This window comes from Heteronotia binoei, chromosome 6 (genome assembly GCF_032191835.1).
Source record: "Heteronotia binoei isolate CCM8104 ecotype False Entrance Well chromosome 6, APGP_CSIRO_Hbin_v1, whole genome shotgun sequence".
NCBI classification, from domain to species: Eukaryota; Metazoa; Chordata; class Lepidosauria; order Squamata; family Gekkonidae; genus Heteronotia; species Heteronotia binoei.
This window is the reverse complement of record NC_083228.1, coordinates 78,384,977-78,410,255: the sequence shown is the minus strand read 5'-3', so window position 1 is coordinate 78,410,255 and position 25,279 is coordinate 78,384,977. Positions and strand designations below refer to the sequence as shown.

The window sequence follows — 25,279 nt, the reverse complement described above, 5'->3', positions numbered from 1 at the left end:
AAGGAAGTGGCGGCGCAAAGGCTGGTTAGAAGACTGTTGGGGGTGCGGGAGATGGGAAAAGCGGAAGGAAGGCGGAGTTTAGAAAGCCATTGGAAGGTGGGGAGAACCGGAGCTGGGGTTGTATGAGGCGGAAGGCTGTCTGAGATTCAGACTGATGCCAAGTGTATCCCTGGAATTCTGGCACGTAAAGTAATGAAGCATCGAAGCTTGTACAGCGTGCTTTTCCCTGACCACAGAGTGCTTGCACTATCAAGAAGCAGCTCGGACTAATTATTGCTAGTAACTTGTGGTTTAGCAGTGAGTGGAGGCACCGTGCTTATGGGGTGAGATGTCAAGGTATGATTCCTAACATGAGCAGTTAGGGGCAAGCTGAGTTCCCTCCATGATTTCAGAAACTGAGAGCAAGGCGGGTATGAATGTGCTGCTGTGCTCTAGCTGCTGCTACCACATAGAGATGAAAATTGAATGTGTGTTGTTGCCCCAGCGTTTGCTTCACCAGGATGTGATCGGCAGAGAACCGACATAACTCAAAATTAGTCCCCTTTACCTTGAATAAATTAACTCACTATGGTTTCTGTTCTGTACTCAAATTCACAAATATGGTTTTGAATCTCACTTGCCTTTTGACACTTAAAAAATAAAGGAAGATCCACCCTTTAAACTTCTTTTGAACATAACAGGCTAAAGAGTTTTAAAGGCTGATTAACCCATATTTCTGTTCCTTCATTTTGTAAGCATGCATTTCTTCTGCTCTTAGAAGCACTGTCCCATTTACTTCTCTAAGATAGTTACAGAATTATTTTTCCTCAGATTACTATTTGTGGTACAGTGACCACTGATGAATCATGGTTTGACTGCAACTGTATAGATAGCTGTCCTGTTGCATCTAGCTATACAGTAAAGTGAGCTTTTACCATGCTCCTGCTACCCTGTGTTTTCAGTTTGTGGGATTGCCAATAGATAGTCATAGCATCCAGTCACACTGTAAGGTGGGTTTTATCATTCCCCCAACAACAACAACAGATTGCATGAGTGCAGTGAAGCTCATCTCACCATCTGGCCAGATATTACAGACTCTCCTTGCAAGAGCAAGAACTCCATCATGTCCTTAACAGTCATTTGAACCCACGCTTGGCTTAAAAGAGAGTTGGCAGCAGTAACTTGCATCTGGCTGGCTGTTTAAACTGAAAACCTGCCTGAGTGAGCAGCTTCATTTGGAGTTGGAAACTAAGAGAAAATGCATTGTGATTGTATGGGCTGGTTTCATAAATGGGTCTATAAAAGTGGTTTTGGACTTGACTCTGTCATAAAGCCCAACTGGTAAAGACCAGCACTTGCAAGTAGCTTGCATAATTTTAAATTTGTTTAGTGACTGATAGCCCAATTCTAAGACAACCAACACACCAGTATGACACCACTAGTCTGTATCCTGTGTCTCCACCACTGCGGGAGGTATGTGACAAAAACTCTTCCAGCAGGGTGCAACAGAATCCATAGCAGCCACACCTCCAGTTACCCACTCTGTGATAGGTAGACTAAGACAGCCAGCTAGTGCACTCTGTTATGCAGCTTGGAGTGACGCAAGAGCTAGACCCAAACAGGAGAACTGGCAGCCCCACGGCAGGGCAGGTGGAGGTACACTGGTCATTATGGCTGTTATCAGTGTGGTAGACTTGGCAGGCGGTTGGCAATGTACTATCTCCCCCTAATGGATGGCTGCCTGCAAAGAGTCCAAAAATATCCAAGGACAGCAATGGGTAACATTCTACATAGAACACCATGCAGTCAGCAAGATGTCATACCAGTGAAAGACCCTTGCAAGTAGGAGATACAGGGAGCACAACTACTGGTGCAGGATAGATAGCAGCCACTCTGCTCTGATCTGAACTACTGCTGTCCAAGCACCCAAGATGCCTGTTGCCTTGCAGAATCACAGCCCCAGCAGTCAGAACAGGCACAGTTCCGCTACAAGAAATGGGAACCTTCAGGGTACAGGAGAAAACTGCATACCTTGCAGGTGGACCATATATAGACCTTTGATGCTCACTTGCTCTTTGCTGCTGCTTGCTGCTGGGATTGCCACAATAGACCTGTCAGCAACCCTATCTGCCAGCATATTTTATAAGCTTCCTTCCCATTTGTTTTCATTGTGCGCACTACAAGCAAGCAGCCATTGAGGGAAGGTGGGTTGTTGCCACAGCTTAGGGTAACCTTCTGTTCCTTGATTACCCCTGTGGGTTATATTGTCCTTGCATCTCTACTGGGAAGCATGGAGGGTTCCATTGAAAGTTTCTGTCTTGAGATGGAATGCCATTGTGAGACATATGCTACAACAACATTGGCTGTTTGAGCTTAATGTTCCCTTTTTGTGCAGTGTGCCCATCTGTGGGGTTCCTATCATCAAAATCCTCTTGTGGGTATTCTAAGTATGCTTGACATTATGCTGTAGCCTTAGGCAATGTGCCCTATCTGAGCTATGGGAGTCTGACTGGGGTTTATGTAGTTCACTGAAGGACTGTGATAGACTACAGACTTAATCGGTATCCTAAGTTGCACTAATATTTGAAAGGGAGGGCGGCCTTGAAGATGAGGTGGAATACCTGGATTTTCATACGCATCAGTCTCTGTGGGATGTTTGTTTTCAGGGGCATCACATGCTGGCATTAGGGAAACAGCTGGGACTACAAAAGCTTAGGAAGGTGACTTAGCCGCACTCTGCCCCTGAAAAAACCCTGATATCACCCCGTTCTACACTGGCACGTCAGAATTACACCAGCCAAACACTGGCACACTTGATGCCAATGTATCTTTGGTGTACACCTGCACAGGGCTTACTTGCTATTCTAACTGTCCATAGGCAGAGCAAATGAATATACTGTAAAGAACCTATGGAAATATAAATCTGAAGACAGGTGAAGTATTGGGTTCCCCTCCCCCCGTTTATTTATTTGCTCTGACTTGTCTGTAAGTTTATTTTTTTCACCAGGGAATTATATGTTTGTGCCAGTAAAGAAAAATACATAAGTTAGCAAGATCAGGTGGTAGTCAGTTCAAAGGACTGGTAATGAATAATACAGAAAGCAGTACGTCCTGTGTGGTTTGGGTTCTTTGTAATCATCTCAGAGTAAAGTGGAAACAAAATTAAGAATGTGGTAGATATATAAATAGTATTTCAGAAAAGAAGAGAGCTCTGTTTCTTCAACTAAAAAAGGAGTTGATGTATAAATAGTACTTCAGAAAAGAAGAGCTCTTTTTCTTCAACTAAAAAGAAGGGGGCAGTTGGCCATATGACTCTCACAAGGCCAAGTACTTAAGCAGTGCTAATCACTGTTTCTGATATAATACTATGCATGGCTTATCTTATTTGTTTTTGTGACAATGCTGTGCTCAGTGCCGTTATAACTATAGCTTTCTGACACCGCTGACAACATATAGGTTGGACTTCAGAAAAGCAAATTTTGACAGACTTTTTGACAAAGTTATGCTGGGTAGAATCACATGGTCAGAAATACTTAAAGAGAAGGAAGGGGTGGGAGTTTCTTAAAAGCAAAATATTGAAGGGACAATCACAAACAATTCCTATGAGAAGGAAAAAATGGAAGGAGCCTAAAGAAGCCATAAGCAGCCCTCTAAAGAGTCAGCAGTGTGATGCGATGGCTAAAAAGGCAAATTTGATTCTAAGCTGTATCAACGGAAGTGTAGTGTCCAGATCACATGATGGTATCGCTTTACTCTTCTCGGATTAGACTTCACCTGGGGTATTGTGTTCGGTTTCAGGACCACAATTTAGGAAGAAAATAGACAAGCTGGAACATGTTCAGAGGAGGGCAATGAAGATGGTGAGGGGTCTGGAGACCACGTCAACAACTGCCTTTATTGGCAAAACAGCATAAATTTGCACAATCAGCAAGGAAGAAAACATCCATTACTCCAGCATTTGAAACATTCCTCTCCTCTTAGAAGCACAACACAGAAATTTAGCCTCAGTCTCAGTGATCTCAGAGTTATGAGTGGATAATAGGAAGAGAGCCTTGCAACCATCAGATTGCCCTTCATGATTTTGAAGAAGAGGATCTAAGTAAATGGCTTGAATATCACAATAAAATGTACAGGGCAGGAGAACATGTTCAGTACTTTCTATATCCCTCAAACCAGAGGGTTTTTTGTAGCAGGAACTCCTTTGCATATTAGGCCACATCCCCTGATGTAGTCAATCCTTCTGGAGCTTACAGTCGGGCCTAATATGCAACAAAGTTCCTGCTACAAAAAAAGCCCTGCTTCAAACCACAAACACAAAACCTGTTGGAGTACGGAATTTTCTTAAACCTCCTGTACAACACAGCAGAAGGAAGGACATAAAACCAACTAACATGAAGGCTCAATGAAGGTTAGGGGAAGTCAAGTAAGAAAAATACTCTGCACAGGAGCCACTAGGGATTCCTTGGAGACCAAGTCCTATGAGTAAAGGTTGAAGGAGCTGGGTATGTTTAGAAGAATAAGAAGATATTGGATTTATATCCCGCCCTCCACTCCGAAGAGTCTCAGAGTGGCTCACAATCTCTTTTACCTTCCTCCCCCACAACAGACACCCTGTGAGGTGGGCGGGGCTGGAGAGGGCTCTCCCAGCAGCTGCCCTTTCAAGGACAAGCTCTGCCAGAGCTATGGCTGACCCAAGGCCATGCTAGCAGGTGCAAGTGGAGGAGTGGGGAATCAAACCTGGTTCTCCCAGATAAGAGTCCGCACACTTAACCACTACACCAAACTGGCTCTCCACACCAAACTGACTCTCCTGGGAGAGGAGATGACTGAGAGATGATATGATCTCCATCTTCAAATACTTGAAGGGTTGTCATGTAGAGGATGGTGCAGAATCGTTTTCTGTTGCCCCAGAAGGTTGGACCAGAACCAACGGGTTGAAATTAAAAGAGTTTTCAGCTAAACATCAGGAAGAACTTCCTGACAGAGCAGTTCCTCAGTGGAACAGGCTTCCTTGGGAGGTGGTGGGCTCTCCTTCCTTGGAGGTTTTTAAACAGAGGCTAGATGGCCATCACAGCAGTGCTCATTCTGTGAATTGGGCACATCATGAGAGGGAGGGCAGGAAAGGTTGCATCAGTGCTTAGTTCTCATGGCCCTTTCTTGCATGCCCAGGGAAATGCTGATTGCCACTTTGGGGTCAGTCAGCAATTTTTTTCTCCAGGCCAGTTTGGCAAAGGATCCTGGAGGTTTTTGCCATCTTCTGGGCATGGAGCAGGGGCCGCTGGGGATGTGTGTTGGGGGAAGGTATTTGTGAATTTCCTGCATTTTGCAGGGTTTTGGACTAGATGACCCTGGAGGTCTCTTCCAACTCTGTCATTCTGTTATTTTAACACTACCCAGATTTATAATAGTAAGTATAATTCTAGACTCCTGGAAAAAGTGTTTTAATTATACTTTTATTATACCCCTTCTTTCACACACACATGCACACTTTTTTTTACAATAAATTAAATAGAGTATTATTTTGATTAAAAATACTGTGTGTATTTGCACACACAGAGCCCCGTGGTAAAGCTGCAGTACTTCAGTCTGAGCCCTCTGCTCATGATCTGAGTTTGATCCTGGTGGAAGCTGGGTTCAGGTAGCCAGCTCAAGGTTGACTTAGCCTTCCATCCTTCTGAGGTTGGTAAAATGAGTACCCAGCTTGCTGGGGAGAAAGTATAGATGACTGGGGAAGGCAATGGCAAACCACCCCATAAAAAGTCTACCATGAAAATGTCGTGATGCAACGTCACCCCAGAGTCGGAAATGACTGGTACTTGCACAGGGGACTACCTTTACCATTTTTTATCTGCACACACAAAACTGTGGAGAGGGTCAAAAAGAAACAGTACAAAGAATAGGTCTATGCTCTCCTTGTCTACTTAGGGCTGGTTCCAGGTTTTGGGGGGCCCTGGGAGTTCCCAAGACTCTCTCCCATACTCTGCCTACCACTAGGCCCCCTGCTGATTCATCTTCTTCACTACCACACACTTGTGCGCCCTTTCATTACCCATGCTCATAGCTGCTTTCAGCCATTTCCCCAGTGGCACTGGGCAGCACAAGCATCAGAGAACATGTGTTGTGGAGCACTAGTAAGTGATTATTGCAGGGGGCATTGGAAGCAGTGGACGCTGTAGCTGCCCCATCTCAGGCTGTGCTGATGCCAGCCCTGTCTGGTCAGAAGAGCCCTTCTATGTCCCAATATGCAAGCATTTTTTTCTGCCTTCTCCTTAAGGCTGCTCTGTTGCCCAGTGTTTCTGTACAGTGGACAACCTGTTTTGCTAATTGAGTGAGTGATATGCTGATCATAGTTACATTCCTCTGCACTATTTAGTAGACTGTGCTCCTGCACAGAAGAGATGGAGGAGGCACAGTAGTAAGGAGTTCCATGACAGAGTGCTCTGGTTATGTCTCTTCTCCCTTTTCTTTTAAATGAAAGCTCTCCATAGAAAGCACTGGACCAACCTTTAAGTACAGAAATGGTGTTCTTTGAAAACCAAGAGTGCCACGTTTCCAAGAGGCAATTTAAGAAAACACATCTTGAAGATCTTGTGCTTTTGAGAGCAAGGCAGTGATAAAATGTGTTATCATTGGTTTGTTCATGCTGCTCCTCTAGTTCTTTAACAGCTGGTTGTGCCAGGCTGATGGGTAACTGAAGAGATGCTGTACTGTGCCTATGCAATCTGCCCACTCCTCTGTCTGTTTATGTTGTATTTTCAGGTGACAAGCTATTTCATGCTTGCTTTTAGTTTCCTTTCTTTTCCCTGTATAGTTTTTCCACTTCGAATGAGGTAGATCTTATTCACTGTTTAGCAGCTAAGAAGTTTTTATGGCATGCTTCTGGTGTAATGGGCATATTAGTGCCCTTTATTTTATTTTTTTCTTGGTTTGAAATTTCTATACTTGAAGTTTTGATCTACGGTACTTAAAATATGGTTTTTAAAATCTTGCATGAAACTTGAGTTTGGAGAAATAATCCAAATTAAACTCACTTTCGGCATCAGTATTTTTTTAAAAATTAAAAGTTTTCTCAACAGTTGTTTAAATTAAGCACTGGTGCAAAATAAGTACCGTAAATGGATGTGAATGGCTGTTCTGTGTTTACCACTGTAAATGGAAAGTAGATTATTATGGAAATGTTGTCATGGGGGGGTGTCTGCTTGCCTTAGGCTTCCTGGATATCCCAGTCTTGCAATTCAAGATATAAAAACTTGCAAGCCAATCTGATATGGATTCCTGTTTGCCTACATGAGCCTGAATTTTAGAGGTTGCATGAACAATGATCCGGCAAGCTACTTTCCTGGAAGACATTCTAACCTCAGGGAGGAACTAATTGGAAGTTTGGTGTGAACTGCATATTTTAGCTGCTTCTGTTTATAGTTTAGGAAGTGAAGCCATTATCACTTTTGTGGCTCCTGTGTTTATTAAGGAGCATTCAATAATTTGTCAGTTTAATTATTTGAATGCATGATTGGACGAGCCACACAGGTAATGTGATCAGCCTGGTATCTTGGAAATGGGGCAGAAAAATTAGTTAAAAGTCCTCAAGTCCCTGTATAGCTCACTCATGTCATTAGACTTACTTTAGAAATAGCCATGGATCACTTCCTTCCTCACCATTCATGTGCCCTTTTGCTTTCTTGTACTATAATACTATCCTACCTGTCTGTTTTCTCCCTTTGTAGCCAGGAGAGTCAGCTGGGATAGTCCTGTATCATTGTTTCTGGTCTTAAAGGACCTGAGGAGAAAGAGAGCATGTTCAACAATTAATATTATTGCTGCAGCACTTATTTTCTGTGATTAGAAGGAGCTCTGAAGGGTATCTCAGTTCAGTAGCACATGAAGCTCCCTTATTCCAAGTCTATTCAAGTTAGTGCTCTGATTGGCAGCAATCTCAATGTCTCAAATGGAGGTCTTGCATATTAGCTGCTATCTGAACCTTTACCTGGAGATACCAGGAATTAAACCTGGGGCCGTCTGCATGTAAAGCAAATGATGTACCATTGAGCCACAGCCTTACCCCAGGCATCTGAAATAGGGTTGCAGTGCTGTTCTTGCCAGGGGCACCAAATGATTAGGGAAGGAGCAAGTCACTTTCCCATCTTGAAATTGCCTTGAGATAAATTCTTCTTAACTCATGATCACATGAAGCTTTCTTCATTTGACCCATGTTGCCATTATTGGCTGCTCTGACAGCAGCTTTCCAAGGTCTGAGGTAGAAGTAATTTTAACTGAGCTGTGAAAGCAGGGAAGGCAATAAATTGCATTGAGCTACATGTATTTCCATCTCTAAATTTTGTTGTAGGAACTGCTGCCACCTTTAGCACAATAAGCTGTGGGACAGAATTTCATCTTGTATCTTCCTTTTTTAGGTGTGAAAGCTGGGACCTGCACCATACTGGATGTTGTGGAAACCTTGGGGTAAGTGGAACTTTTATGAGATCCCAGCCAATTCATTGTCCCAAGAGAGGACTTCTTACTTTGCTATAAAGTTCTGTGTAAATAAAATGCTTGAAGAGTGGAGATGCGTTCACTGTGGCTCTGGACTTGTTGATGAAAGTAACATCTGGCTGACCAGATTCTAATATGAATTTTAGCTGAATTATATAATCCAAGACCTCTTGTTACTTGCTCATTAGAACTCACTAGAACTTCCCAGTATGTCCCTAATTATCTTGGAGGTGAGGTTGTCTCCATGGCCCTCACCAGGGTGACCTTGATGAAGAACATAGTGGTACTAGCTCCTCCCTTGAAGAGAGACTCCAGGATTGTTTGGAGGGATAAGCTGTTGGCTGCCTTGCGTGGTGGAGCCCAGAATCAAGGCAGCTGAGAGCTCTGAGCCTAGAAGCCCCTGGCTCAAATGTTGCCTTCTGGTACAAACTTGCTGGCTTTTCTTGTCACCAGCAAGAGAAGCACCTCTGAGGCTTGTTGTGCTATTTAAAATAATGAGAAATAAAGGACTAATGAGAAAATAGGAGACCGAAACCAGAATTCTGTAATGATGAATTATATATAGAGGAGAAACTGTGGCAGCAATTTGAAGCACTTCAATATGATTAGGAGTATTTACAGTTGGAAAGGAGAGTATCCCCATGTACCTATCACACAATGCCTGCATCTATGTTTTGTACAGCATCAAATATATTCACCAGTTTTAAATAAACAAAGAGGCAGAGGAGTGACTGGAGCTGCCAAGGAAGTGACTGCTTTCTCAGCCTTCTTTACTGACTCCAAGAGGAGGAGTGTTAACACTCAAAGCCTATATTCTTTTCTTCCCTCCCTACCGTAAGTTTGAAAAACAACACTGAAGCCAACACAAGCAAAGTGAAGAGTATTGCTGTCTGCCTTAGACCCTGACAAATACTCTCTCTTCCTTCAAGACATTTTGAATCTCCACCAAATACTCCTCCAGATTTCTAGAGATGCTTATGATTCCCCCCCTCCCGGTTTTGAGGTTCTATATAATTGTAAATGTTTACTAGAGTGGAATTCATGTCACAGTCCAAGGTTCTTCTGGAAATGTATTTCCTTTAATGCACACACACAAATGAAATAAACCTCAAGATTCGCCCTAGGAGTGCCGAAAAACATTTTTAATTGCTGAAGGGTTTTATATATTGCAGAAAAGTATTCTGGTACTGCACAGAACTAACCTTTAGGTATAATTTTTTAAAAAACTGCAAATAAATGATTTCAAGTTTTGTTTGTTATGTTACAGAGAAATGGAATTGCACAATTCTGCCACACAACCCCCCTCCAAATTGAAACACCATAAAACTTTCCCTATCTATGGCCTTTTTAGCATGCAGATGGTTAGTTTTGAAGGGCTTTCTTTTATTCTGTTATGCTTGTGTGAAAAGGCAACAAAAACACATAATCTCTTTTTAGAAAAGTCATTTATTTACACAAAGCAGTAAATATATTTGTGTGATACCCATGATCAGGTTTCCAGAAATCTCTGTTTTTGTTAGAAGGCAAGTGTAGTGGAATCCAAGTCATGACAGAGTCAAAGAATTAGAGGAGGATTGAGGGGATCCTTGCATCCATGCTGATGTTCCTCAGCCGAGTGTACCAGACTAAGGAAAATTACAAAAGCAAAGGGGGTGAATGAAACGCCTGAGTATGATGCCATTCTTAGCTGAGCATCAAAGAGTTCTGGTTGAGTAGCTGACTGTTAGGGTTTTTGTTTGTATATCCCTGGTATAGCAGGTTCAATGGCTGATATCACAGGTCAAGTTGTTAGTCTGTGTGAGTGAAGGTGAAAGTGACTTCTCCCCATCCATCAGCCCAGTCATTCTGTTTTTGGAAAGAGGGATCTTGGGAATCTGCATTGGACACTGGAACAAAATGCACAGTTTTGTTCAACATCATCTACAGTGTAATCCTGTAAGAATGCTTTACAATTTCTGTTCTTCCATGTCTCATGAATCTCTGTGAAATGCATGCTCCTGATCTTCCCCACACTCTTTTGTTTGGCACATGGGCAGGCAGGACCTAGGAAATAGCTAGCAGGATTATGTCTTTTTTATTCATCTGTGCAGGCTCAGCTCTGAGTAAGCATGCATAGGTTAAAGCTCTTTGAAAAAGCAGTTCTAAGTGGGTCTATTTAGAATCCTAATGTCTGTTCGATTGGCCTTAGCCCCAGTAAAGCATTCTTACAGGATTACACTGTAGATGATGTTGAACCAGTCATATCTATATTTGTGTTCTATATTCTGTATCTAATCCATCTCACAGTGTTGTTGGGAGGAAGAATTTCTGTGGAGGGAATGCATTGTCCATATTATGATCAAGCTCAAGATTCATGAAACCACTCCTTTATAGTGAACAATACCAAGCCTTGTTAATCATTGCTGAGTAATCAGCCTCCCATCTGTTCTCTTCCTGAAATCCTGCACTGAAAAGAAAATCTTTTAGCAGCTCTGATGCTGAGATACTGTGTTTGGTGTGAGCTTTGCTATTGGCTCCTAGAAAAATATGGCATTTGCTTAACATTAGGTTGGAGGGTCTTCCTCCAGCATAAGTGGCCCTTCCTCCAATGCAAGAGCTAAATTGGAAGAAATATCCTTTGGGTAGAAAAAGCCTTCAAATTTTGTTCTGCGGAGTGGTAGGATGCATGCCACTGGTTGGCTGCTAAACCAGATTCAGTGTTCAGACCTTGCACACACAATATCAAAATATCTCATTCTTGATCCATCTGTGGATACTTAAATCCAGACATTAGAGCCATGAACAGACAAGACAGATCTTTCTACAAACCTGAGAAAAACCCCAAGTTTGCAGGAAAATCTGAAATCTCAAAAAGAGGAAGGTTAAGCCCACCAAAATAATAGAAGCATCATCTGTAGATTGAAGAAACAGGTGCCCTAGGTGGCGTCTGTTAGGCAGTCCTTGAAACTGACCCAGAAGTTGCAGCTGGTTCAGAATGTAGTGGGGTGGGTGCTGATAGGCACCCCTATAATAGTACCTGTGTTTTGCCAGCTGCACTGATTCCCAGTTGAGCACCAGATCCACTTCAAGGTTTTGATTTTAACCTTTAAAGCCCTAAATCATGGGTGTCAAATGTCTGGCCCATGAGCCAGAACTGATTCACCCGGGGCTTTAATCAGTCCTGCAGAGTTCTTCCCCCCACCTCCTCCCCCTTCTGTCCTCATCCTTTGAAGCTCTGAGGCTGACAGAAGTCTCCGCTCTTTCTGCCTTGTCTTTGCTGACTGCAGCAAGAAGAAAAGCTGCAAGGAAGACACCATAATGGAAAATCTATTCCACATTTTCCTTGAAACTTTTTGTGTGCTTCAGTGTATTTCAATGGAGTGGAGATCAGTTTCACTTTTCAGCATTCCTATAGGCCAGGGGTGGCCAACAGTAGCTCTTCAGATGTTTTTTTGCCTACAACACCCATCTGCCCCAGCCATTGGAACTATCTATCTGGAGATATCTATGCCCTTTGGGACCTTGTACAGTTCTGTAGGGTGTGTAAACAGAGATGTTCCATCAGGCCTATGGTTGAGGACAGCAATGTTTTTTTCTGTCTCATCCAGTCCATGACCCCACCTTTAGAGTGACCATGTGCAGAATGCCATCCTAGATTAAAGGTTCTTGATTCTACTGATTTTATTAGATTGATTAGCTGGTTTTAAATGGATTTATTTATGTATTGAAGTTTTTATTCCATGTAACCCCTGAGCCCTCTGGAGAAGGATGGTTCAGAAATGATGATGATGACGATGAGTCATGAAGCCAGGCGCTTTAGTGAACACCAGGGAACTTGCTGTCACCTCACTTCCATGACTTATCCAGGACTGGCTGCTTCCTTCTCTTCAACAGCAGTCACACCACAAAAGGCAGTGTGGTGTAGTGGTTAGAGTTTTGGGCTACAATTTGGAAGACCCAGGTTTGAATCCTATTCTGCTGTAGAAGCTCACTGGATGATCTTGGGGAAGTTACACATTCTCAGCCTAACCTACCTTGCAAGGTTGTTGTGAGGATAAAATGGAGGAGAGGGGAATGCTGTAAGCTGCTTTGGATCTCCGTTGTGGAGAAAGGGATATAAATGAAGTAAATAATAAATACAGCTAAATAAAAGTTGGGTTGGATGGGAAGGAAAAAAAGTAAGCAAGGAAAGGTGAACAAATGGGGGTTATTAGGGGGAGAGAAAAAAAAATGGAAGCTGTGTGGGGAAGAAGGATACAGGAGAAAGTGAGGTGCCTCTAGCAAGTCCTTGCAGGTTCCCTGCTGGGCTTTAAGGCCTGCACCATGCATTAGCTGGAACTGAACAGAGTTTCCCCAAGGAGAGGGAAAGCTGAAGACCAGGGCACATAAAGGTAGTTTGGCTGGTTGGTGAGAAGGAGAGAGTGAAGCAGGGAACGAGCAGACTATGGAGGCTTTCAGAGAAGGGAAAGAGGAAATGGCAGGAGAGAAAAAAATGAGGGTCCCTCACTTGTTTTCTATTTTTTTTTCTTTTCCATATGTAGTCTTTGAAATCTTTCTTTATGTTCTGTCTCCAACACAGATCTCCGCTTGAGAATGCAGACCCTCAAATGCGTGCACGGGGCCTTCAGATGCTCTCTGAAGTCCTGCTACAATGCTACTCCCTACTTCAAGAAAAAGAAGGTGGGGTCATATACGATGTCTTCATGCTGAACTGGTTCCTCATTCCTTGCAAGTCAGGGGGAGAGCTACTTCAAGTCTTAGCCTCAAAGGATTGCACCAAAGATGGTGATCAGCATCTGGGGACATTAGTCAGGTGTGATTCAGTGGCAAGGCAGCACCAGCATATCCTATGTAGTCCACGTGAGCAACAGAGGTGTAGCAGATTCTACTGAAAACCTTAGTATATTTATATTTGTTGGTTAGTTTAGCAGAGACATTTACTGACTTTGCGGCAGTTCAGGTCTGTTGAAAGGATGGAGTGTTCTGTTATTTTACATAGGTAGTAAAAAGCTATTTTCTTTGTTAGGGATGGGAGGTGGGGAAGAGGTTTAAGCAGAAACTTCAGAAGGGTCATTATGAGTGCTAGGAATCTGTTTCACTGTTAGTTTTTGTCATTTAAAAAAATTAATCTGCTTACTTTTACCCTGTCTTTCTTTCCAGTGGGGACACAGAGTGGCTTGTATCATTCTCCTCTCCTCTATTTTATCCTCACAACAACCCTGTGAAGTAGGTTAGGCTGAGAGCAGTTTTTCCATGGTAGTGTGGAGACTTAAACTCCCAGATCATAGTCTGATGTGACATTGTAGAGTCTGTAGAGTCTTGTCTCCCAGATCATAGTCTGATGTGACATTGTAGAGTCTGTAGAGTCTTGTCCCCCAGATCATAGTCTGATGTGACATTGTAGAGTCTAGGGCAGGACAGAGAGGGCAGGCTTGCATGAATGTTATGTGTCACCAGAGCCCTTGCCTGAGTTTCCCGTAAATATATGTATGGCTAGCCTCAGTTTTAAAAGTTGCTGTCCTTGTTGGTGCCAGTCAGTGAGTGCTTTTCCCAAGGTTCCCCACTGTAGTGCGTCTCACAGCTCTATGCTAACACATCTGTGGTTAGTTTCTTGTCCCTTTAGGCCTAGGGACAGGTGATTAGAGGTGACCTGAACTGACATCCTGGACTCAGCAATGTTCTAGGTGATGAATGACTTTAACAGAGTTTGTAATTTTGCTTTCAAAAATGCCCGATTTCACCCTTTTTCTTTGGTCATGATGATACCAATTGCACATTTAATCTTCCATCTGTCAAAGAATTTTCTGTCTTATTGGTGAACCATGGGGGAAGAGAATAGCTGGACAGCTTATAGTGGCCCAGTATTGTCAACCATTCTTGCTAGTGGAGATGCCAGCTTACTCCATGCTAATTTTCCATTTTGAGGGTCACTTCCTGCTATCACATCTGATGATGCTTGTCTCTTCCAGTGACCCACCTGGTTTTGTTCTTCGAGAACCGACTGAAAGATCATCATGCTGTCATTCCCTCTGTGCTGCAGGGACTCAAAGCTCTGGTAAGAATTTGTTCTTCTTGCCACTCTTAATGCACTAAAATGCATGACAGTACTTGGGAGGTTGTCAGGTCTGTTTGTCACTGTAGTTGGGGTGCCTTTTCTCCAAAAGTAGAAAAGCTTCAAGCAGTTCATTAATTGAAGGACAGCATATCTGCAGGTCTACCCTATTTAAATGTTATCAGTAAGAGAAGTGATTGGAGAGTGTGATCCCAGTAACATAAAGGTGCTGGGAGCTGCTGAGATGGTAATATTTTCTGTCTCTCCCCTGGGACATGGAGCTCAGACTTCATAGTGCTTGGTTGTTTCCTTTTTCATGAGTGGGACATTTTCACATTGCCGATTAAACAACTGATTCACTTGGCTTGTGCCCAGGGCGTTGGGTGGTGAATTCAGTCCTTGTAGTTTGCAAAGTAGTGTTCGAGGATTCTGGGAACTGCTGCAGATACCTATTCCCTAATATTGGTGAGCCCTGAATTTTTGTGATGTTTCCTATCTATCTCTAGAGTATGAGTGCAGAGTTGGCATCAGGCCTGGCGGTATCTGTTCTCAAAGCCATCTTCCAGGAGGTTCATGTCCAGGTGAGTTTGGTGAGCCTTGTTGGGCTGGTCATTTGGACTTAAATTTCTTCATCTGTGCTTCTTCCTTACTGATCCCAGAGCATACATGTGAATTAGCTTAATCTGGATTTCTGCCTGCTGCTGCCTGCAGTGCAGGGCAGTAAGCATTTCCATTCTTTGCTGGGACTTGCTCATCCATTCTCTCTCTGCATGAAGAGAATTGAGGCATAAGGGTCAAGAACTGGTGTTTGTAGCCTTTGAACATTCTCTGCTGGTTGCTGGAATGTGTGGAGACAACACTAGGAAATCTGAGGTGCAAGGAACCTTGGATGCTCCCAGAGCCTTTGATTGGATTATCCCATGTCTTTAATTTTCTGTTCCTTGGCCTCCACAGTAGAGGTTCTTTGTTTATAACCCCTTCTGAGCTGCACTTCTGTTTTACATCCCCTAGTAGGGAATAATTGCATGATTTTAAGAAAGGGGGGAAAGACAATCTAAGAAATTAGTGGCTAGTTAGTTTGATGTCAATTCTAGGGAAGGTTTTAGAATAGATTATTAAGTGGTCTGTTTCTGGACATTTGGGAGAGACACGCTGTGATTGTTAAATCTCAGTGTAGCTTTTTTTAGGAATAGTAATGTCAGACCAATCTGGTCTTTTTTTTTCAATACAGTTACTAGGGGGATCAGGGGAGTGCTGTGGATGTAAGTAGTCTATTTGGATTTTAGCAAAGCTTTTGACATGGTGCCCCATGATATTCTTGTTGAGAAGCTGGTGAAATATGGACTGGACTTCCATTACTGTTAGGTGGATTAAGACCTGGTTGGTAGATCTTACTCAAGCGGGGACCGTTTGTGGTTCCCCATCAATCTAGAGGGAGGTGACAGGTTTTGTGTCTCAGAGTTCTATTTTGACCCACGTGCTATTTAACATCTTTATCAACAACTTCAGTTAGGGAGTTCAGAATATTCTCATTAAGATTGCAGATGATACTGAATTAGGTGGGATAGTTAATACTACGTTGGAGGATATTTCAGAGGGTAGCTGTGTTGGTCTGCAGTAGAAGATCTAAATTTGAATCGAGTAGTACCTTAGAGACCCACAAGATTTTGGAGGTATGTACTTATGTCAGAGGGAGCATGGAGCAAAGAAATAGGATGCAGATGGGCTTGGATAGGATGGAGGATTTGGCCCAGGCAAATAAAATGTGAGATACTGGTACTTCTGTATACTGCTCTTGTTTGATTTAACCTAGAGTACTGTATTTAGTCTTCGGTGCCACAGTTTAGAAAGGATGTCAGTAAGCTGGAAGGCATTCAGCGTAAGGGAACAAAGCTGGTGGGGGGTTGGAGACTGCTTCATTTTCTGCTTCTAGCCCAAATCTTTCAACAATAGCACATTTTGTTTAGGTGTGTGATCAATTTCTTCACAGACACTTACATAATGGTTTTCCATTTCTTTCTCATCGGCATCTACAGTTGGGCATAAAACCTGAATGATGGTTATGTCGATAGGCTTTCCATGAAGTCTGATTGATAAAAATTTTACCCTCCATTCACATCATAATTGATATTATTCAATCAGACTTCATGTTATAGTTCCCGACTGCTTGTGCTACATCTCACCTCACTATCAGAGCAACTCCATTTCTTCCATATTTCTCCTTTCCTGAGTAAACAGTTTGTAATTTTCTGATTGAAAATGGCCTAATCCAGTTCATTTTAGTCCACTTGTTCCCAGGTTTAAAATGTTCAAACATTCCATTTCTCATTTTACGATTTCAAGCTTACCTTGATTCATGCTTCTTCTATTCCACGTTCCTATTGTATGTATTAAACAGCTTTGGGCTTTCCTTTTGCATCCATTCACATCAACAACTGAATGTCTTTTTGGTTTTAGTCCAGTTGTTTGATTAAAAATACTGCTACTCTTCCTCAGCTCTTCCCCAGTAGCTGATTGAGTGCTATCCAACCTAGGGACACTTCTTCTAGCACTGTTTTTTTTTTCCATTTTAGATTGTCTCATCATAGGGTTTATGAGGAAAGAGATGATCAGAAGTGGTTTACCATTGCCTTCTTTTGTGTAGTACTATCCAGGATTACCTGAGGCATCACTGCCATTGTCTCTGAAAGATCCTCTACCAGTGTCTACTACTAGTATTGCTCCTGCCCTGTAGCTACCCTTCAAGGATTCTCTGTTCCCATCAACATGGGAGCTGTCTGTTCTCTTCTGCTGCTGTAGCCATTGATTCCTGCAGGGAGTAGATGCATCTTAGTCTGGTGTCTCAGCTGTAACAATTCTGCCTGGGGTGACATTGCTAGGTGTTTAGACGGAGTCTCTTACAGTATTGCTCTCAGCTTTGTTGTCATGCACAACCCCCGCATCCTGTGAAGGTGTGGTTCCAGCATGGGGATTACCAACCTACTCCCTTCAAAGGAATCATAACCCTTTTAGAGGGTAGTTTGTTTCTGATAGATAAGGTATGGCTGTGTTCACTTTCTCTGAAACTTCCTATTTGTGTAGTGGTGTGTACAGGTTCTGAAGCAGAAAATTTTTTACCCTCCATTCACATCATTACCAGACAAATTTTGGATTTTCTGTAGGATAGTAAGAGATTTAGAGTTTCTCTTAGCAAGAGCAAAAATAAAGGCAAGGAGGGGATGTTATGGCATGATGAAGCATTCTGTTGTTTACAGATCAGAACACTGTCCGTTCATGCATGTGCCTGATTGTCTGTGTGTACAGAAATTTGAACTAACTTTTATGTTGATCACCTTTCTTCCAAATGGGTACCTAGGTAAAATATAAAATGAAATTATAAAATGCAAGCAACACAACAAACCTCAATATAAAAGACAGTATGCCTGTGTTAATAACTTATTCCTCATCTGTGTGTTTATCTTGTAGTCTCTGCTGCAATTGGATCGCCATACAGTCTATAGCATCATCACTAACTTCATGAGCAGCCGAGAGGCAGGTGAGACAGACAGCTGTGGGAAGGAGCTGAGTTGGAAGCAGAAATTCATTCTGAGCACCTTGACACCTTCTATATCTGCTGCTTCTTTCCATAGAGCTGAAGAGTCTGGGTGCTGATTTCACCTTTGGATTCATCCAGGTGATGGATGGGGAGAAGGACCCTCGCAACCTGTTAGTAGCCTTTCAGATTGTGCGAGACATCATTGTAAAGGGCTATGCGCTCGGTAAGTTACTTATCAGGCTGGCTGGCTGCCTAAGGGAGAGCCCTCTGTGGCAAACAGTCAGTTGGTTAGGCTTCTTGCCCATGCTTGTTTAGTGTAAGACTGGGGTGGGGGTGAAAGCACAGAACTTGAGTGTAAAATGCCTGTGGAGGCATCTGGCATGAGAACTGCTTTCAAGCCCCTGAACTACTTTTTCACCCTATTTGTTGGCTGTTATAAGAGTAGAATCAGATGTTATGGATACTAGCCAGAGACTCCATAGGTTCACAGAAGTTCACAGAGAACCCACACAAGAGATCTGGGTTTACTTACGAGAATTTTAATAATGCCTCAGAGTTAACAATGTAGATTCAGGCTATGCACAGTGAAGCTTAGCCAGACCAAGAGCGTAACTAAAACTAGGCATCTTATACCCTATATGCTGGCTGCAAGCCCAAAGAATGATTAATTAAGCTATCCCCAATACTTGGATGAGCCAGGCCATCTTGCACCTGGCTTCCAGTGGGGGGAAGAAACAACCCAGGTTTTGAAAATAAGCATTATTAAGAGGGTGGGAAGTTTCCCTGAGAGCGGCTAATACTGTCCTCTCTCAGGATCCAGGACAACTAAGCCACCAGCATGTAGCAAAGGTGGTGTCACCCAGGCCAATACATCGGGTGGGCTGCAAATGAATAGGCCAGGTCATACATTTTCTCAGCCTCCACCCTATGGTTCATTTTGATTTTGTAGTATACAACCTCTGCACATACTGAGGACTCACATTGCTGCCATCTGCCTTTCAGGGCCCTTTGTAGAGGAGCTATTTGAGGTGACATCCTGCTACTTCCCTATCGACTTTATTCCTGTAAGTGAGTTCATCTGGTGCTGTCACACTTTGTTTCTAGTCATCCCTGCCTGCTGGGCTGTAGCTGTTGCAGCAGAATGACTGGTGATGCCTGGGGCTGAGGGTACCTGTGGTGAGATTTATTCCATGAAACACAGTCTGTAACAGGGAAGCTTTTATGAGCAGAGTTTTCAGCCTCTGGTTCTCTTTCAGCCTCTAAATGATCCTCACGGAATCCAGAGAGAAGACTTGATTGCCAGCCTGCGGGCAGTGCTAACCTCCACGCCTGCTTTTGCTGAGGTAGGACAGTTACGTAGAATAGATGAACCTCCCCCCCCTCTTCACATCTGTCCCATGGCCTTGTGGGATTACTGTGTTCTTTCTACTGTGAGCTAGTTGTCTTTTAGCAGTGCTGACTTTTATTCAGCTCTGGAGCGTAGAGGCAGTGTGGTGCAGTGGTTAGGCAACAACCTGAGGGACCTGAAAATCCCCACTCAGCTACGAAACTCACCAGGTGTCCCTGGGCGAGTTGCCCTTACTCAATCTGTTGCAAAAGGTTGTTGGGAGAACCATGAACACTCCTTGAGCTTCCTGAAGGAAGTGTAGAACAAAATGTATAGGGTGTGATATTCATAATTTGATTTCTATGAACTGCATTCAGAATGCATCAAAAGAAGGAGGTGCAGCTTTCTACACTAACTTAAGATATTTTCACAAACTGGGAAGAGATGATTACAGCTGAACACAACAAATATACAGCTAAGAACAAGTATATTATAGAGATTATTTCCCTTATTTGTGTGGCTGGAATCAACTCCTTTGAAAATACAGCTATCATGCCTTGCAAGGTTTTTTTTTTTTGTTATAGGGTGCAATTAGTATTTTTTAAATCACTGTTTCAAAAGAGTTTGGAGTAACTGGGATTCTTAAAAGTGCAATAAAAGTGCTTTGTGGGTGGGTACATATTTCCCCCATCCCACAGATTACACTAAAGTTTGGAAGTTATGATTATGACCTCACTCTGTAGGTTGTATATTGTTTATGGGCCCTGCCTTGGCATGGTGGTCTAGTCTTCTGGGATATCTTTTACCACAAAGTACACTGCAGTTTCCATCTTCTCCCCCTCCCCTCAGTTCCTGCTTCCACTTCTTATTGAGAAAATGGATTCTGATGTACAAAGTGCCAAAATGGACTCCCTGCAGACACTGGTAAGAGCTCTACTGCAACATAACAAGCTCCAGAACTGGAGTCAGAGAATGTTTTTGGTTTTAAATTAATTTTATTTTCCTTTAACATTAACACTCATTCTCATTGTTATGCATTTGCTATTTCACTTTATTACAGTCTGTTCAGCTATACAGTACTAATAGGAAAGGAAAGATCCCCTGTTCAAGCACCAGTCATTTCCAACTCTGGGGTGACATTGCTTTCACAACATTTTCATGGCAGACTTTTTTTACGGGGTGGTTTGCCATTGCCTTCCCCAGTCTTTTACACTTTCCCCCCCAGCAAGCTGGGTACTCATTTTACTGACCTCAGAAGGATGGAAGGCTGAGTCAACCTTGGGCCGGCTACCTGAATCCAGCTTCTGCCAGAATCGAACTCAGGTCGTGAGCAGAGAGTTCAGACCACAGTACTGCAGTGCTGCTGCTTTACCACTCTGCGCCATGGGGCCGCTACACAGTACTAATACAGAGAGCTTTTTAATAAAGAGAAGGCCCAGCAGGAACTCATTTGCATATTAGGCCACACCCCCTGGCATCGGCATTGTTTCCCGCAGGACTTTTTGGGTAGAAAAAGCCCAGCAGGAACTTATTTGCATATCAGCCCACACCCCCTGACACCAATCCAACTGGAATTGCATTCCTGTATGTTCCTGCTAAAAAAAAGCCTGCTAATACATTTTTTCACTGGGCTATATTATTGACTTAAATAGATAAATAATCCTACAAATCTTTAAAAGACATCAATTTCCTGTAATAGGGATTTTTTTTGAACAATGTCATTTTTCAACTGATAAGCTATTAATCAATACCAAGTCAGGGACTGGGTTATCTTGCTTCTTCAGCTTTCCTCAGGACCAAGCATGCAGTTTTTTCCTTCCCCTTGCTTCAGTGTTGGCTTATCTTTCATGATAATTCAAAGTCTGAGGTCTCTGCCAGCTACAGTAGCTCCTTCAGTGGCCCCTTCCCCTCAACTTTTTCTTACAGAATGCTGCCTGCATGATCTATGGGCAGAAAGAGCTGAAGGATTTTCTCCCTAGTCTCTGGTCATCCTTGCGCAGAGAGGTGAGAGGAATTAGTTTTGTATAGGAGGTGGGGTGGGCTTTTGTTTTATGGGAAAGTGTATGTGGCCTTTGTTCCTGCTCTTTGTCTAAAAATGTCTTCAAAGGAGCATTTCAGCATGATATATAGTATAGTGTAATAACTATGTTTCTGGAATACAGTTTGCTTCCTAAGGACCTGCTGGAATGCTAGTTGAGTTCTGGAGTTGCATTCTCTGTGTAGTTTATATTCAAGGCAAACTCTTAAGTACAGAGCTGATTCTCCTTCCTTCCCTTCCTTACTCCTGGGGCCAGGTGTTCCAGACAGCAAGTGAGCGGATTGAAACAGAGGGTCTGTCTGCTTTGCGTGCTCTGTCGACATGTTTGTCTCGCTCAGTGCTCAGCTCAGATGATGAAGATCTTCTGGATTCCTTCCTTAGAGGCATTCTGCAGGGTAATTGGATCAGTATGCCTTTCGACGAGATGGTGTGGTGTAATGGTTAGAGTGTTCAGTTAGAATCTGGGTGACCAGGTTTGAATTCTTGCTATGCTATGGAAACATACTGAGTAACATTGGGCCAGTCACACACACTCTCCTAACCTACCTCAGAGGGTGGTTGTTGTGAAGATAAAATGGCAGAGGAGAGAGCAATGTTGTAAACTGCTTTGCATCCCCATTGGGAAGAAAAGCAGCATATAAATACTTTATACACACTGGACAGCCACTTGAATGACTCCATTCACACAATTCTGTTTGGAGAAAGTGATAGCCATGTAGAGGAAGGAGACATCATCTCTCCTGCCTTAGAGGAAGGGGTGGGAACCACTTCTGGAGTTAACTTGGAGAAGAAGGAACAGAGAATAAATTCTCTACTAAGCTTTGAAATGCTGAAAAGATGAACAGCATCTTGTTAGAATAGTTGTTTCTTGGTGGAATTTTAGGAGGGACTTGGGTCTTCTGAGATCTTCATTTTTGTCTTATTTAGATTGTAGGCACCACCTGTGTGAGCCTGACATGAAGCTGGTGTGGCCGAGTGCAAAACTCCTGCAGGCGGCTGCAGGGGGTTCCTTGCGAGCCTATTACCAGATCACAAGCAGTGTTTTTCCGTTACTGGTGGAGCAGTATAATAAGCATTTGCAGGTGAGTGGAATGGGCCTGTATTGGAGTGGAGAGTCATGGCATTGGAACTGAACAGCCCCAGTTGCAGATTAGGGAAAGTTTGGTTGCAGCCTCTTGAACATATGCGTATATGAAGCTGCCTTATACTGAATCAGACCCTCGGTCCATCAAAGTCAGTATTGTCTACTCAGACTGGTAGAGGTTCTTCAGGGACTCAAGCTGAGGTTTTTCATGCCTACCTGCCTGGACCCTTTTTAGTTGGAGTTGCCGGAGATTGAACCTGGGACCTTCTACTTACCAAGCAGATGCTCTACCACTGAGCCACTGTCCCTCTTCCGCAGCTTCCCTCAATATTTGCTTTGGCTTGTGGCCTACGTAGAGCATTGGCCTTGATCCATGACTGTTTTTTCATGCTCTTGACCTCCTTAATCCAGCCTGTGTCTTCTTGATCTCTTGTAGAGTAGCCAGCGTAGGACAATCTTGGAAGTGCTGCTTGGTTTCTTGGAGCTGCGGCAAAAGTGGGGTCCTGAGGAAGATGGTGAGAGTTGGCTTCCTGTTACATCTGTACTGGTGCTTGTAACTTCTAGCATAACATTAGTTCCTAGAACTCTGGAGCCCATTAACTGTCTCCTTCTCTCCATCTCTTCCAGACAAGAGTCCCCTGCTTTTCTCTAAAGATGCTCTGTGCTCCATGGTGTTTTCAGCACTTGTTGAGCCCAACGTGCAATTGCAGTTGGTTGGGATCCAAGCTTTGACCTTTTTAGGATTATTACAAGGTGTGTGGCTCTCTGTGTGGCTTGAGTGGTGCCCTCAGAAAGCATTATTTATTACTGAAAAAAATTCTCTTCTGGTGTGTTTCTGGCTTATTCATATTTACAGATACTTGCAGTGTACAGTCTGGAATGTTCTGCTATGTGTGTATAGCCAGAGACAGTTGAATTTCAAGCACTTAGATCCTCTTCCACTTTATGCTAGTTGGCAGATATGGGCCCTACAAGAACTATAGGAGGTGGAGTGCAGTACAGCAAGAAAGAAAAAGCAGTGCTCTGTTGCATAGGCAAGGAAAGAAACATGAATTCAGTCTCTCCTATTTCAGGGCTCCTGGACCTCCCAGACATGGACAGAGTTGTGGACAGCCTGGCACAGTTCATCCTTCATGAGGAAGATTCCCAGACCAGGTGAAAGGCAGGGGCAAATTTGGGCCTAGTGCTGTGGTCAGAAGGAACAGCAGGTGTTACAGTTTGGGACTGATTCCTGCCTAACAACTGATACCCAGGTTTATTAGCAGTAGAATAATTAACAGGCATTCTCACATATTGACATGTTACTGTTTTATGGTTTCCCAGGCTAATGTGACCCCAGATCAAAGGTTTTCTAATTTTTTAATTTTACTATTCTGCTATTGGTTTTTAATTTTACATCACTTCGCATTCCAAACCCCACCAGCTATATGTGGCTCTGCTTACTGTACCTCATTCCTCGTCTGAAGAAGTGTGCATGCACACGAAAGCTTACGTTGGTCTAAAAGGTGCAATTGACTCCTATTTTGTTCTACCATTGTGTTCTGTTACTTTAAAAAAACCGGTTAACAACTGCAATGTCTCTTATGTTCTTCCTTATTAACAAGGGTTTAGACTGTCATGGTCACTTCCAAGATGTTATGAGTATATGCTGGTAGAGCATTGCGTTCTGCTTGTAACAATCTGCTGGTGATCCCTGGCCCTAAAGAGGCCAGCTATCCTTGACCAGGGCCAGGGCTTTTTCGGTCCTCGCTCCAACCTGATGGAACTCTCTGCCAGATGACACCGGGCCCTGCAGGACCATAGGCAATTCCACAGGACCTGTAAGGCAGAGATGTTTCCCCAGTTTTTGGATTGAGGACAGCAATGGCTGGCACCTTTCCTGTACCCTCCCCTGGAAGATTTCCTCCCCCCACACACATATGGTCCAATATTTTGGAAAAATAATGTTGCCATCTTGCTAATTTTTATTGTAATTCTCTTGCTTAATCTGTATCATTTTATTTTATCTGTGTATTTATGTTTTTTAACTTTTATTTTACTGATATACATTGCCCAGAGCCTAGCCTTAGCTGGGATGGGGCGATTAAGCAAATCCAATAATAATAACAATAACAAGGCCTCAGATTCAGTGGGAGCTCACAGGAGCACAGCTCCTGAACCTTTCTGAGAGTTCCTCCTCCTTCTGAGAGTTCCACCTCCTTGTCCATTGAATAGTATTGCAGCTGCATAACAATCCCTGGATGAGCTCCACCACCTATTTTTCTACAAAATGACCCCTGATAGCAACAATATCTCATTATAGTGTGTGTTGTCTTTGTAATTGGTCATAAGCTGGCCTGGCCTGTGAGATGTGACTTACTATTAAAATGAGCACACAAATCCAACATTTACATTCTCTTTCTAAAAAAGAATGCTAACACTATCATACTATCAAGAACAATAAACAAAGTTGGTGATCCTAAATATTTACTCCTTCCTAAACTGTTTATTCTCTGTTCCAGCTTTTGTTCCTTAATGGACAGTTGGTGCTATATATGATTATTGTCTCAAAATCCAGCCCTGATGGTTAAGCAGAGTCCATGACGCATCACCATGCAGACTGCACAGCACCTTCTCAACCATTCTGTTGCTCAGAATTTGAACCTCTTTCTTTAGGTTTTTACAAGTTGGCTCTTTGTGACACATACTGACCTAAAGCTCCTGTCCAGCCCTTGACTTGGAGGGTGTCCAAACCTGATAGTCGTAGATCAGCTCCCAAATACATTTGGTGACACCTTTTCCTAGTCTCTGGAAGT

The 25,279-nt window shown here is 43.1% G+C and overlaps 1 protein-coding gene across 1 annotated transcript in view; it reads left to right on the top strand.

The window, feature by feature from the left end:
• Nucleotides 1–25,279, top strand: part of MMS19 (MMS19 homolog, cytosolic iron-sulfur assembly component) — a 33,281-nt gene that overhangs the window by 282 nt on the left and 7,720 nt on the right. Inside the window, exons 2-16 of the mRNA XM_060241845.1 lie at nt 8,391–8,439; nt 13,028–13,128; nt 14,418–14,503; nt 15,007–15,081; nt 17,966–18,035; nt 18,130–18,258; nt 19,038–19,099; nt 19,292–19,378; nt 20,212–20,286; nt 21,289–21,366; nt 21,657–21,795; nt 22,328–22,482; nt 22,921–22,999; nt 23,112–23,237; nt 23,558–23,639. Coding sequence (XP_060097828.1) covers nt 8,391–8,439; nt 13,028–13,128; nt 14,418–14,503; nt 15,007–15,081; nt 17,966–18,035; nt 18,130–18,258; nt 19,038–19,099; nt 19,292–19,378; nt 20,212–20,286; nt 21,289–21,366; nt 21,657–21,795; nt 22,328–22,482; nt 22,921–22,999; nt 23,112–23,237; nt 23,558–23,639 — 1,393 coding nt within the window. The remainder of the gene's footprint in view (nt 1–8,390; nt 8,440–13,027; nt 13,129–14,417; nt 14,504–15,006; nt 15,082–17,965; nt 18,036–18,129; nt 18,259–19,037; nt 19,100–19,291; nt 19,379–20,211; nt 20,287–21,288; nt 21,367–21,656; nt 21,796–22,327; nt 22,483–22,920; nt 23,000–23,111; nt 23,238–23,557; nt 23,640–25,279) is intronic.